At 37.9% G+C, this 14,309-nt stretch overlaps 2 protein-coding genes across 7 annotated transcripts in view; one reads left to right on the forward strand and one right to left on the reverse strand.

Annotated features, from left to right (window-relative positions):
• Window positions 1-3,290, reverse strand: part of LOC127537550 (zinc finger protein 239-like) — a 107,887-nt gene extending 104,597 nt beyond the window's left edge. Inside the window, exons 1-2 of one of the 6 annotated variants that reach the window (XR_007947274.1) lie at window positions 3,048-3,263; window positions 184-459 (exon numbers count right to left, since the gene is read on the reverse strand). The gene's annotated coding sequence lies outside the window, so the exon portion shown is untranslated. Of the gene's footprint in view, window positions 1-183; window positions 460-3,047 lie in introns of all 6 variants that reach the window. The other 5 variants (XM_051960138.1, XM_051960139.1, XM_051960140.1 and 2 more) reach the window with 5 other exon arrangements.
• A 2,628-nt stretch (window positions 3,291-5,918) lies between these two features.
• Window positions 5,919-9,423, forward strand: LOC127537552 (zinc finger protein 239-like). Its single transcript, XM_051960151.1, has 2 exons — window positions 5,919-6,227; window positions 7,103-9,423. The coding sequence occupies exons 1-2, from the start codon at window positions 6,023-6,025 to the stop codon at window positions 8,083-8,085; spliced, it is 1,188 nt and encodes a 395-aa protein (XP_051816111.1). The 5' UTR covers window positions 5,919-6,022; the 3' UTR covers window positions 8,086-9,423.
• Window positions 9,424-14,309: the final 4,886 nt, after the last annotated feature.

A 14,309-nucleotide genomic window follows, 5' to 3' on the forward strand; every position in this document is an offset into this window, starting at 1 on the left:
TGAACTTAAACTGTTAAAAATAAGGAACATAGACAGAAAACAGACATGGAAAAAGAGAATAAAGAGAACATAAAGATGCTACTGCAGGTGATTCAAGACAGGACTGCTGGTAGAAAACTGTTCATGCTGTAAGTTAGTGAATGTATTTTACTGCTCAGTGTTCTGTTTAAAGGCAGCTCTCACTCTCTGTTCTTTGCACTCTCCCATAGTGTCAAGTGTCCTCCCACTTTCAATGACAGGTGATTCTCATTGATGATTTTTCTCACAGTTTCTGCAGTTTCCCCACTTGAAAAAGGATGTTTCATCTACCCAGGGTTTGAGCAGGACTCCACTCATCAATCAGACAGTTGCTTTCTTTCTTTTCCCTCTTTCATTTTGCAGTGGTCGCAAATTCATGAGATACAGAGGTGGCAACTTCCATAAGTCCATACGTTTAGTTGATAGATTAAGGTGAAAAACCTTTAAACAGAACACAAAAGGACAATGTTTGCATTACTGCATTCAGCAAATAGTAACAACCATTCCTCATGGACATTTTCACCACATTGGCAAATGCTACTCCACTCACTTTATGTTTGTCAACCTCAACACCACATAAACTGAAGCAACAAATCATGGCATGAGCAATATTCAACCCAATACTATACCACACATGAATTTATCTGCATTTTAAAGAGTTGATTTTGAATCACAGTTTAACAAATTACTCTGAGCATTTTTACCAAATTTTTTTTACAGGGTTTATACACCAATCTTGAAGTTAAATTTACTACCATTTAATACCTTTTTTTTTTACTACCTTCAGATTTTTTTTACAACCATCAAGACACCGAGTTCCAAGTATTAATCAGAAACTTTTTTTGATATGCACACAGATTTTGACATACAACACTTACATCATACTTACCACTCTCCAAGGAGACCTAGTTATTTAGCTACAGGGTATTAGTTACAGTCACTGGTGCAATATGAGGTGGGGTGCTTTGCTTCAGAGGCACTTGAGTGATGGAATGGTATTGGATTTAAACTTACAACCTTCTCAAGATTGACTCCCAACCATTAGGCAACAGCTACTAATACTATAAAAGAAGAGATTCAGACAAAATATTGCACATTTATTTCCTGTCCCCATGGAAGACTCCACTAGCCCATTAAGAACATGTTTAACAACCACACAAACCAGTAAAAACAAATTGAGACAAGGATTGAACAACCAACTAGGCTTAAATGACCAACAAATCTGCACGCAAATTTTCACAAAACACTTAATCAAAAAGAGAGCAGGGTGACAAAATAAAAAAAATCTTGTGCCAAGTGCCTTAACCTTTCATAAAACAGAGAGAGAGACAGAGACAGAGACAGAGAGAGAAAATAAAAATCTTACGGCAAGTGCGTCAGCTGCACAGCCTTGTCCTCGTTAGTTTTGTCCATTTGCACCAATTCCTCCTTCTCTTTGTATCTTCTCCTCAGAGAATTTCATTTTGTGATTTGTTCAGCCATTGCAATTTTGTCCAATCACCGCAACTTTCCCGCAATTTTGGCCCGCCTCCCGTGAGTTCCACCAATCATAGCAGCTCCCAGCGCAAACGTAATGCACGTATGTCACCGAATTCACTTCCTGTTTATGGTTTGAAGATGCAGACGTGCGATACTAATGTCTCTCATTTACCAATAAAAATTACTGCTGAAGACCGTGATAAACAATTAATTCACTGATGTTCTTCACCAAAGCGGAGCTAAACTGTTTTACAACCGTGCAATATTGTGGTGGAATACAAAAAAGAAAAAAAACAATCGATTTCACTTTTTAAAAAAATAAATAAATCACGAAACATATCAGAACGGCTGAAATGAGCGGACAACAGACCAGACAAATCACCATGATGGAAACTGTTGCATCCAGATCCATTAGAGCCCTGAAAGAATGAGGTAAATTAGATTAATTACTCCACCAAAGAGTGGAGAGAAATGTCCATGTCGTCCGGAGGGTCGACCACCACCTGAGCGGGACCCTACCACGGGCAACACGCTTTGTGGTTGGACAACTGGGGCAGACGGGGCGTCTCGGTCTCGCCGCTGAGAGCCACGGCGGAGTTATGTGACGATCAGCGTGTGTGAATCATTTCCTTGTTACCCACATCACTCAAAACGGACTCGGGGATTTGAATGTAGTTTTCAGGGTCGCTCAGAAATGACACAAGGACCAAATGATTAGACTTCGGCAGTGATACGGCTTAAAGTTTGGATCCACGTATAGGTTGTGGGAGAGCAATCTGCGGACAGATGAGCGCCAATCCGCGATCCCGCAGGCCGCGGTCGCTCTCAGAATACTGAGTTGAAGTGGCATCATCCAGGGAGAGCATGTCAAGTTAGCATTGCAGCAGCTAAGTCAGCTATGTGCTCAGTGCGCACGCGGAGGATTTCAGCTCTCTAACGACCAATGAATGCATTGCTATGACGTCGACGTGAGCGACTGACGAACGTTCCGGTATAAAATTTTGCAAGCAAGATATGTTCTATTTTATTGATGTTTATTTTTTGATCAAAATGAAACAGCTCATTGTCTAAAAGAAGAAAAATAATGCCTCGTTTTAAAAAATAATACCTTTTGCCTAAATTTAAAACGTTTTAAGGCCATTAAATTTTGTGTTTTTGATTTATCACTTTTTAAAACCTCGCAGACACCCTGTTTTAATCATTTTATACTTTGTACTTCATGGTTTTAAAATTATTTAAAGTGCATAAAGTGCTTTTAAAGTGCAATCCTTTCCAGATCCAATAAATAAATAAAGGGCATCGTAAAAACCCACCATTACAAACAGGATGAATTCACTGGTCTTAGCTGGAACCCTCTAATTAGCACCAATTAGCCTGCAATCTTATTTTCAACTGAACAATTACAAAACACAAGAAAATTATTGGTAAACAGACAAAGTTCGCTCGTGCCTGACATCGATCTCCGTGGCTAATGCTAATGCTAACATACTGCAGTGGCACACATCGGCAGCTTAAACAGTCTTTTAGAGTCTCCAGAATTCTGCTCTTACCGGCTGCAACCCGCATATTGGAGATGAAGGCAATCCTGCACAGTTTGTAGCAGATCTTGATGCTTTCCCAGCAGAAACTCGCGGCCACTTTGTTTGAACGCGGTCTTTCATTCTCAGTTCCTCCTCAGTGCTGCGTGTGTCCCCTTTTTTGCCGCCGGTGGCAAACCTGCAGCCGCAGATTGTTTCCGCCCCAGCTGAGTGTAGGAGCTGTGCGAAAATGCTTCTCCTTTGAGTTGACTCCCTGATTGAAAGCTTCTTTGAATGCTTCAAACAGTCATTCTCTAATATCAGCCCAGAAAAGCGGATCAAAGTGGGTTGTAAGTCAATCTGGAGCCGCTGATTTCCCCAAAGACATTTTCATTCCAGCTCTATCAATCTCTCCAAACACGTACTTTTAAAGTCAGTCTGAGGGATAAATGCTTTGACTTTTTAAGAAACAAAAGAAGAGGGGGACTAATTTTACTGTTCAAGGTAAGATGGGAAAAGTAAGAAGGCACTTCAGTGGTGCAAGAAGAGACTCAACTTTCTCATGACCACAGGACTGCATAAGAAAATATGGAGGATTCTCTAAGGACTATGAGTAACATCCAGTAGGTGGCAGCAATACGCCAGTGATGCGTCTAATCTGCCTAATTCTTCTTCTTCTTCTTCTCTCTTTTTAAATGGCGGGTCGCAAACAACTTAAGGTGCATACCGCCACCTACTGCACAAGAGTGTGTATCATCATTCAGTCATTTCTATTTACCTATTTATATCTTATTTAGTAACCCTGTGTCCCTCAGGAACACAAGTAGCGCCCTCCTCCCTTTCCTTATCTCTTCCCCCTCTCCTTCTGTTCCCAAAATTCCAACCAGGCTCCACTTCCTACCCGACTCCTTAACTTTCCTCTCCAACATTTCCCTTTCCACTGAAAATTTCCTACACTGCATCACCACATGTTCCACGGTTTCTTTAACTCTGCATGTTTCACATAGATCATCTCCTCGTTTCCCTAACAGATACATGATATTGTTGAGCCCAGTGTGTCCTACTCGTAAACGTGAGATGACAATTTCTTCCCTCCTGCTCCTTTCTCCGTAGATATTAACTTTCACTGATTTTTGAATTTTATGAAATCCCCTACCCTTCTTATCTTCATCCCACTTTTTCTGCCATTTTTCCAGTCCTTTCCTTTTAATTATTGTTTCCCCTTCTCCTCTGCCTAATTGAATATGCAGTGCTATTTCTCCCTTAAGTGATGCTTTGGCTAATTTGTCTGCCATCTCATTCCCTTTCACCCCCTCATGTGCTGGTACCCAACAAAACTGTACATCCACACCACCCCGATGTAGTCTAAATAGGCTATGCTGTATTTCCATTAGAAGATCTTCTCTGTCTGAATTAGTTGTCTGTATACTTTGTAAAGCTGCTGCAGAGTCAGTGCACACCACCACCCGTTCTGGTCTGACTTCCTCCACCCACTGCAAGCATATAATAATGGCCACCACCTCTGCTGTGTAAACTGATAACTGATTCGAAATTCTTTTAGATATACATATATTGAATTCTGGGATAAATATACCAACACCCACATATTCATGTTCATTTTTTGATCCATCTGTAAATATTTTAAGGTGGCTGTAATAATTTTGTCTCACATATGTATTTGCTTTTATCCCAGTTTCTGCCCTACACCATTCTCTTTTCTTTTCTAAAATGCTCATATCCACTTTTATTTCTGGGTACAACCATGGAGGAACATTACTTATTGGATTAGCTATTGCAAAATCCAAATTCTCCATGTTGAGCTGTTTCACCTTATTATTTATCTCCCATCCAAATCCTCTCCTTTTAAATGTGGAATACTCCCAGCACTGTTCTAATGTATTAGTCACGGGGTTCTCACCCCCATACCCTTTTAATTTTACCCAGTAACTTAATGCAAATATATCTCTTCTTATTTCCAGTGGTACTTCTCCTGCCTCTATTATGACTGCATTAGTTGGTGTTGTTTTAATGAGTCCTGTACAGATTCTCAAAGCCCTATATTGTAACCTGTCTATTCTTTTGAGAGTAGTTACTGCTGCCGCTCCATATATTATACAACCATAATCTATGGCTGATCTCATCAGTGCTTTATATATGTCCAGTAATGCTTGTTTGTCTGCTCCCCAATTACACCCAGCAACAGCTCGTAAAAGGTTTATTGATTTTTTACATTTTGCTTCTAAATGCTGAATATGAGTTTTCCATGTATATTTATTGTCCAGCCATAGACCGAGGTACTTAAACTCAGACACTTTCTGCAGAGGTTGCCCATACAACGTTAGATTTATATTATTAATCTCCCTTTTATTTGTTATTATCATGTAACAAGATTTACTGACTGAAAGTTTGAACCCCCACTCATATGACCACCTCTCCACCTCCTGAATCGCATTCATCACATTTTTGGTTACATGAGTCACATTTCTGCTTCTCATCCATATAGCACCATCATCTGCATAGAGGGCTGAATTAATATTCCAGTTTAGATTTGAAAAAATATCATTAATCATGATATTAAACAATAGTGGACTAATGACACTTCCCTGAGGAATACCATTTTCTACCTCAAGATCCTGAGACAGCGTTGTTCCTACTTTTACCTTAATTTTTCTGTCCGTTAAGAAATTTATTATCCAGTTATAAACTCTTCCACCAATACCCATTTGATAAAGTTTAATGAGCAGACCATCTCTCCACACTGAATCATATGCCTTCTCAATATCAAAAAAACAATAATCATAACCTCTTTCATTTTTAAAGTCTTTTCAATCTCATTACTCACTCTAACTAAGGCATCCATCTGCCTAATTCAATGAGGAAGAAGAAAGTAACTCAGTGTTTCTGCCGGAACTTCACAGTGTGACACCCGGCGGATGTAAACAAAGAAGCATGAGCAGAGTTTGCTTCACTGCTGTGTGGACTGAGCTATAAAACGGCTGTATTATAGTATGAATGAGAAATATCAGAGCGATAAAGTAACGATGTGTTCAGTTGAGTATCTGAGAGAGTTGATCAGCGACAGACTAGCTGCTGCTGCTGGAGAAATATTCTCAGAGTTTGAAAAAACCATCGTCCAGTACCAGGAGGAGATCGATCGTCAGCGCAGACTGCTGGATGTCATCTGGAAACCACACATCCCCTTACAACCCATAGGTGTGTATGTGTTTTGATGGTGAAGAATTCCACTTCTAGCATGTAGAACATCATGAAGTGTTCAGATGAACTGAGACACACTGTGAGGAAGAGAGAATGGGCTCATAATATGGAGTCTGTTAGTTGATGCTGTGTGGAGTTTTAAAAACGTGATCGTTGTGTTGATTGACCCTGGAAGCAAGAACCAAAGTTTCCTCTTCAGAGGTGCTGGAAGTGTTTATCTGGACTACTCCACACTGACAGCAACTGCATTGTGTTATCAAACAGTTTAATAATAAAACTCTGACAGAGGACTCAGTCATTCCATCATTTCAGTCCAGAGACATAATTCCATGTATAGAGATCATTCATGATCTAAAGAAAGCGCACGTACAGAGTTAGAGAGTATAGAAGTAATGTGTTCAACTGCATTCCACTATTAACATGTTGGGTTTCACTGATGAGTCAAATCAACAGTACAGTAACCAGCAGTAAAATAAGAATAACATTAAAATCCAAATGTCCTGACAGGTTTGAAGGCTGAAGAGGACAGCAGCTTTATTCAGACAGATTTTACTGGATCCCCATCAAACCTGTCTGTGTGGTGTGTAGAAAAGTACCCAGTGGTGTTTACCATTAGAACTTTGTGATCCTGTATCCACTGTGGAACAACGTGTTCATAGAAATGTTCAGTCATTTGGAGATGCTTGTATCATTCCTGCTGCTGTTTCATGGCTCAAAGATTTCTATTATAAACCATCATATTCTTTTTGCATCAAACATTCAACTGTTGAGCTGATTTTGTTGGAGACAGCCAGTCCTGAACAAAGTGACAGATGTGTGTTCTCTCATCATCACAGTAGTAACCATTATCTTTTGTCTCTTTGTCCCTCCAGAGCTCCCACAGTCTTATGTCTGTGAGAATGAGAAGACTGTTGTTGACCATCAGCCCCATGACCAGGAGAGAAACTCCATGGTGGACCATGAAGACCCAGAGCCTCCACGGATTAAAGATCAGCAGGAGGAACTCTGCACCAGTCAGGACCAATCAAACCCAGAGATTTCTCAAATTAAAATGGAACAGGAAGAATTGTGCACCAGTCTGGACCAATTAGACCCAGGGTTACCACAAATTAAAGTGGAACAGGATGAACTCTGCTCCAGTCAGGAGGAAGACTTAATAGGATTGAAACAGGAGACTGATACCTTTGAGGTGACTCCTGCTGATGAGGAAAGTGACCACAGTGAACCAAAACCAAACAGTGATCAGCTCCTGTTTCACATCTCTTGTGTAGCTGAGAGCCCAGATCAGGAAGGAAGCAAGGATGTAGACTCAGGATCAACTAGATGTATCGAGCAGAAACCAAGACATCAGAGTAACAACAGTCACAGTAATGATGTAGACAATGCTCCAACATCAGCGAGACAGTGTGATAATGACAAGGCAAGAAAATGTACAACATGCGAGGTGTGTGGAAAAGCTTTTAGGCGTAAATCAAATTTAATTAGACATCACAGAACTCACACAGGTGAGAAGCCGTATTCTTGTGAAACCTGTGGAAAAAGCTTCAGTCAACGGCACTCTTTGACTGACCACATGAGATGTCACACAGGTGAGAAACCATATGTTTGTCACATTTGTGGAAAAAGATTTTCTGGTTCATCAGCTCATTATAAGCACATGGCAGTTCACAAAATGGGAAAGCCATATTCTTGTGGAACCTGTGGAAAAAACTTCAGTCAACGGTCCTATTTGACTGTCCACTTAAGACGTCACACAGGTGAGAAGCCATATTCTTGTGGAACCTGTGGAAAAAGCTTCAACTGTCGTTATCGATTAAAAGCCCACATGAGAATCCACACAGCTGAGAAGTTGTGATCCTGAAACATCTGTGAAAAATAAAAAAGAACTAAGCTTGAAACAACATGGAAGAATTGGTACAGATTAAAAGTAGATGTTTTAGATTTAAAGCAGCTCGAGTCTGTGCTTCAACAACAGTTGTGAGGAAGTATGTAAGCCATCCTTGATGATTAGACCAGATGGAGTCTGGACTGTGGTGGTGGTGGAGCAGGCAGAAGAACCAAACTGAATGTCTGGATGGATATGGTATTGGTACAGACTGCTACATTTCTGCTATCATGACATCCTTCATCAGCAGAACACTGATTGGAGATAATGTGAAGCTCTTTGGAACATTTTCACATCCTGCTGAGAGAACATGGCTGTTCAGGTGTGAACATACTGCTGGAATCCACTCAGCTTGAGCTCTGCTGTCTTTCTAGTAAAAGGAGGCAACGAGATACAGAGACATTGTGACAGTAGGACACAACAGAGTGTGTCACTGCAGCAGAGGAGATCTGGACGTGAAATAAAGTTGTAATAAAACGTCTACAGCTCCATGACTGCTTCATGAAATGTTTTGAATGTTTTCAAACAGATGAAAATTTACAAGTTGTTTCATAATTAATGTAACATTGAAGAGCCCCAGCAAGAATAACTCTGAGTCAGATATCAAAGACATAACCAACATTATTATGTTTTCAACCAACAGACATGTGGTTTTACTAGTAGTAGCTGATACACTCCTGCAAATGTCAAAACCAGAAATGTTAAAAACAGGTGAAGCTGTGCTGCAGTTTCTGCTGGTTACATAAAGGTCTTATGCTATTTATTTCTTCTGTTGTCACCACATAGGTCATCTGTGTGATTTGTTAGTAGGATCTCATTGTGTCGTCATACAGCACATCGAACCCTTGTATTGTCTGAACGTCCTGAACACTCCTCCTGTCCTCAGGGTCAGAAATGACCTGCCTCCACTGAGCCTCTAAAATAGAGCAGCTTAATGGAGTTTTTAACCAAAAATCTATTTTACATGAAGAAACAACCTGTCATGCATCACACACTTTGTGAATGCCTGTTTTTGCTTCCTCAGAGGGTAGAAAGACTGTATTTAATCAGTGAACACCATTCGTTTTTATTCCATTGTTCATGCTGTAACTGTTTTCTTTCTTTAAGTAGAGGTTTATTATCACTATTATTGCTGCTAAAGGTACTGCATAGGTGTAAACATTTCTTGTTTTGCAAGAGATAATACTTCTATAGCCTAATAAAGTACCAGAAATGTGCAGAAATGAACTTGAAATGCATTTTTGAAGGGAAACAACAGTGTACTGTATACTGTACAATGGAATATAAAACTACAAAACTCAACTACCAGATACTAGTACTCTCTCATTTTTTGGGTCATTGCTCCCACCCGAAAGATGCATAACCTACATCAATCATAAGAATAGAAAAAATAACAGATTCAAGCAAAAATATTCCAACACATTAAGCTCTAATTAACAAATGGAGGACAGAATGCAACTGTATTTGTTTTACAGTCCTTCTTGTTACTCCTGGATGACTAAAAAAAATCTAATCTCTGACCTGCTGGGAACTGAAACCTGAAAACTGCCCTCATGGCTTCAGCAATATCAGATTAGTCCATATTAATTTGAAAATCTGCAAATATGACAATCTCAACAGTCCAGAAGTAGCCAGGGTGTAGAATCTTGACCCCACTATGTATTATGCTAGTTATTTAGTGTTTTGTAACCTCGGTCACCTTTCCATGGGGGTCAATTTTCTATCTGACACCGGGTAAAAAATGACCTGAAGACAGTCTTTGTACCCTGGTGGTGTACAGCTTTGATGAAAATATAAACAAAAACAATGTTTCACTTTTTCTAATGTTGGGGTCACTTGAGGAAAAGTGATCAAATTTCAAGTTGAAAAAGGTCATTTAGGGGCCGTTCTATGCTATTAAACATGGTGGCCTGGTTCATTTTGACCCGAAGACAGCACGAAGGTTCAAACAACAGCAAATCAGTAAAAGTATTTTCCAGTTGAGTATGCTAAGAATTTACCTCAAGTTTAAATAATGAGTCCACAGTATTATTAGTTATTTAAAGAAATGCATGAGCAGAATTAGCAACAAAAATGACTAAAATGAGACACAAAATGAACATCTCATTTGGATCATTTTGTACATTTCAGTCTGTTTTTAGGGGAAAAAAAGTGTCATAAATCAGACTGTAAATGATCTATGAAAAAAGCTCTCTGTAAAAAGCCTCAGAATGTAGAATAGAATAAATGTGGACAGTTTCATGACTGTAAGAGAAGATTTCTGGATCATTTTGTGTCTCATTTGTGTCATTATGTGTTTAATTTTGGTAATTTTATGTGTTTGTCTGTTTCTATACATTTTGCATCTTTTCATGTTACTTTTTCTTTCATTTTGACCATTTTGTGGTTCATTTTGGTGACTTTGTGTGTTTTTGAGTTTGTTTTTGTTTTGACCATCAGGAACCATCAGAACTATTGGAAACCACCAAAAACCATCAAGAATGGTCATTGCTGGTGGTTCCCGGTGGTCATTTTGTGTCTCATTGAGGTTCATTTCGATCGTTTTGTGTCAGACCTCGGTCAGTTGTTGTCTTTAGGGTTGTTTTGACTCGACAAGCTTTGTGTGTTAAACTGACTTTCTCAAGTGTTTCCATGTTTTTCTTCAGAATATGGAATGTGGTAACAGTTGTTAGTTCTTCTCTCTGACATCACAATGGACTTTTAAAAAATGCATTTACTGTCTTAGTACTTGTTCTCTGTGTAATGACAGTAAAGTTGGATCTAATCAAATCTATAAAATGACCAAAATGAGACAAATGGACAAAATGTTTGTTTTTTTTTACCAAAAAGAGCGTTGAAGACAAAAATGAGCACACACCCCCCCCCCCAAAAAAACAAAAAAAACAAAAAAAAAACAAAGTGGAGCACAAAGTGTCCATAAAGAGATGTAAAATAACCAACATGAAGCACAAAGTTTTAACAACAATAAAGAAATGCAAAGTGAGACTGGAGTGGCAAAAATCAGACAAAAATGTCCAAGAATTTCACAAAACAACCATAAACAGGAGCAACATTAACAAAATGAGACAAAAAACGAGCAAAATCAGCCACAAAATTACAAAATGGACATAAAAAAAGACCAAAAGTGGCCACAATGGGACTAAAATTAAGCAAAAACGACAAAAATGACCAAAACCAGGCACAAAAATTCGCAACAAAATGACAAAAATGAGACACAAAATGTACAAAATGAAAAAAACAATCTTAAACTGGTGCAAAATGACTAAAATGAGAGATAAAATGAGCAAAACAGACCAAAAAAAGATGAGAAATGAAACAGAAATGGCTGATGAGTCACAGAATGGACAAACTGACATGAAATGACTAATATGAGCAACATGAACAATTTTAAACAAAAACAACCTGATAGACACATGAAATGAATCATAAAATGACCAAAATGGTACAAAAACAACATAGAGATGTAACATTACCTAAATTAGACACATAAATGACCAAAACTTGATGCAAAATAAACAAAATTACCACAAAAAACATGAAAAGATGCAACATGTTTAAAAACGGACCAAAAGATGTAAACTGATCAAAATTAAACACATTCTGACACAAAATGACCAAAATTAGCCTCAAAATGACCAGATTGATCCAGAAATCTTTACTAACATTCATCACGGTCCAAATTTATTCTATTCAACATTCTGAAGGAGGTTTGTTCATAGATCATTTACTGTCTGATTGATACATTTATTTTCTAAAGACATGCTGAAATGCACAAAATGATCCAATAAGATGCAAAATGACCAAAATTGAACAAAACAACCTTAAAGTGATGGAAAATGACCAAAATGAGAGATAAATGAGCAATTCAGAGCAAAAATGAGATGAAAACTGAAACAGAAATGGCCACTGAGTCACAGAATGATGAAATAGACGTGAACTGACCAAAAGAACTAACAAGATGAACAATTTTAAACAGAAATAAACTTAAAAACACACAAAATGACCAAAATGAACCACAAAATGGTCAAAATTGAGGCGCAAAATGACCAAAATGGAAGAAAAATAACATGAAAATATGCAAACTGTTTAAAACCAGACAGAAAGACGTAAACTGAACAAAACAAAACACATAATGACACAAATGAGACACAAAATGATGCAGAAATCTTCTCTTCCAGTCATGAAACTGTCCACATTTATTCTATTCAACATTCTGAGGGTTTTTACAGAGAGCTTTGTTTTGTTTACTGTCTGTGGACCTGGAAGGAGCAGCTTCATATCTGGAAAAAAGATTCACAATCAACGGTTTGTTTAACAGAAGAGATCATCTTAGTTCAAAGTGGCACCAAATCCATGTCATGTTTGGGTCGTATGTTGGCCTTTAACTTTGAGCAGGTGTGTTATTATTTACAGTGTTTATGGTAGAATGTGGCCGTTTTAATGGCAGATCACATGGAAGTAACATGAGCCAGTTTGAAATAGTGAGTTATGCAGAACAACATAAAGAAGAAATTCAAAGTTTTTAATCAGTAAATATGTTAGATTATATTTTGAATCTATTTTGTGTACTTGTTGATGAAAAACGTTTCATAAAAGAAACCTTAATAATGTTGCATTTTAATGTTTAACCCTCCTGTTGTCCTCATTTACAGGCAAAAAAAAAAAACATTGTTTCCTTGTCTAAAAAAATAAAAATCAAAAAATTCAGTCAAAAAAATTCCCCAAATTTCTGAAAATTTGCAAAACCTTCAGGAAGAAAATTCCAGTAATTTCTTAAGTTTTCTTTTCAAAAACATCCCCCAATTGGAAAGAAAATTTGTTGTAAATATTTTCCAAAAAAATGAGTAAAAATTTTCCAAAAAATCCTAAAAATATCTAAAGAGATTACATATATTTCAGTAAAACGTCTAATATTTTCTTTAAGAACATTCACATAAAAATCAACCAAAATCCCTTCTTTAGAAATATTTTTAATTTTTCTTTATTTCCACCTAAAATGTTCAAAGATTTCCCAAAAATGTTGAAAACGTGGACATCAGAAGTTTCACTGTGAAAATCTATTTTTTTTCCCACATTTTCAAACTTTAAAACAACTCAATTTTGAAGAAAAAAAAAAACATTGAAAAAGCCACTATCTACAGACATATACACCCTCTGTCAAATGTTTTAGGACACTTTCTTATTCAAATCAATTAGTACTGTCCTAAAACTTTTGACAGGGGGTGTATATGTGGTCATGGTTCCATGATGCCAATGTCATGGTAATGACTGGATGCAGCTAATTTACAAAGAAATGATTCTAAACTACATGTCAACTTTCAAAGATTCTACTTTTCATCTAACAATTTATGTTTTGTATTTCAACTCACACATAATCTGAGATTATTTTGATCTACTTGTTCAATATTAGAGATTCTTCATCATTGTCCTGAGAGAGAGAGAGATAGATAGATGATAGATAGATATGAATCTAAGGCCAGTAATCTCCTAAATTAATTATGATTAATCATCAGAGAATCACTGAACCAGCTCTGCATCTAACGGGTTCCTGCAGCCCAGAGGGGATCTGAGGAATGATTAAGCTGGTAATTGAAGAAATTTGCCCTGCTGCTCACTGCCTCCATCCAGACGTCTATCCTCTACCACTGATAATTCATTTAACTGAGTAACCACTTTGAATGGTTTAATTAATTTACCAGTCATGTCTGTTAAAGACAGCTTTCTTCTTAATGGATTTGCAACGAAGCAACGAAGACACTAAACAAGAAATTAGACCTGAATTCTGTGAAGCCGGATCTCAAGGACTTTAAGTTTGTGGAGGAATTCCATGAACTTTTACTGAACCCTGCATGGAGAAATCTTCTTGGCAGGGGTTCAGTCTGTGTCCAGTGTGCATACGCTGGTGTCGTTGTAGGGTTCCTTGTTGGTTGGACGTTGGTCCAGACTGGTCAAGCAGCACTGTTCACCATTGGCAGAGTGCTGACAAGTCTGAGAGTTTTGTCCATCTGTTCCATTCTGCTTGGAAAACAAACACACAAAAACAGAGAACGTCAGTGTTTCCTGCAGCATTGAAGAACTGATGCCTTGCCTGAGATAGAGAGCACCCCAAATGACATCTGAAGACACTTTTACCTGTTGGAATTTAACATTCAGTTGTCTGATTACATCACAATTCCTAATCTAACCGACATCCC

Source organism: Acanthochromis polyacanthus, chromosome 15 (genome assembly GCF_021347895.1).
Source record: "Acanthochromis polyacanthus isolate Apoly-LR-REF ecotype Palm Island chromosome 15, KAUST_Apoly_ChrSc, whole genome shotgun sequence".
NCBI classification, from domain to species: Eukaryota; Metazoa; Chordata; class Actinopteri; family Pomacentridae; genus Acanthochromis; species Acanthochromis polyacanthus.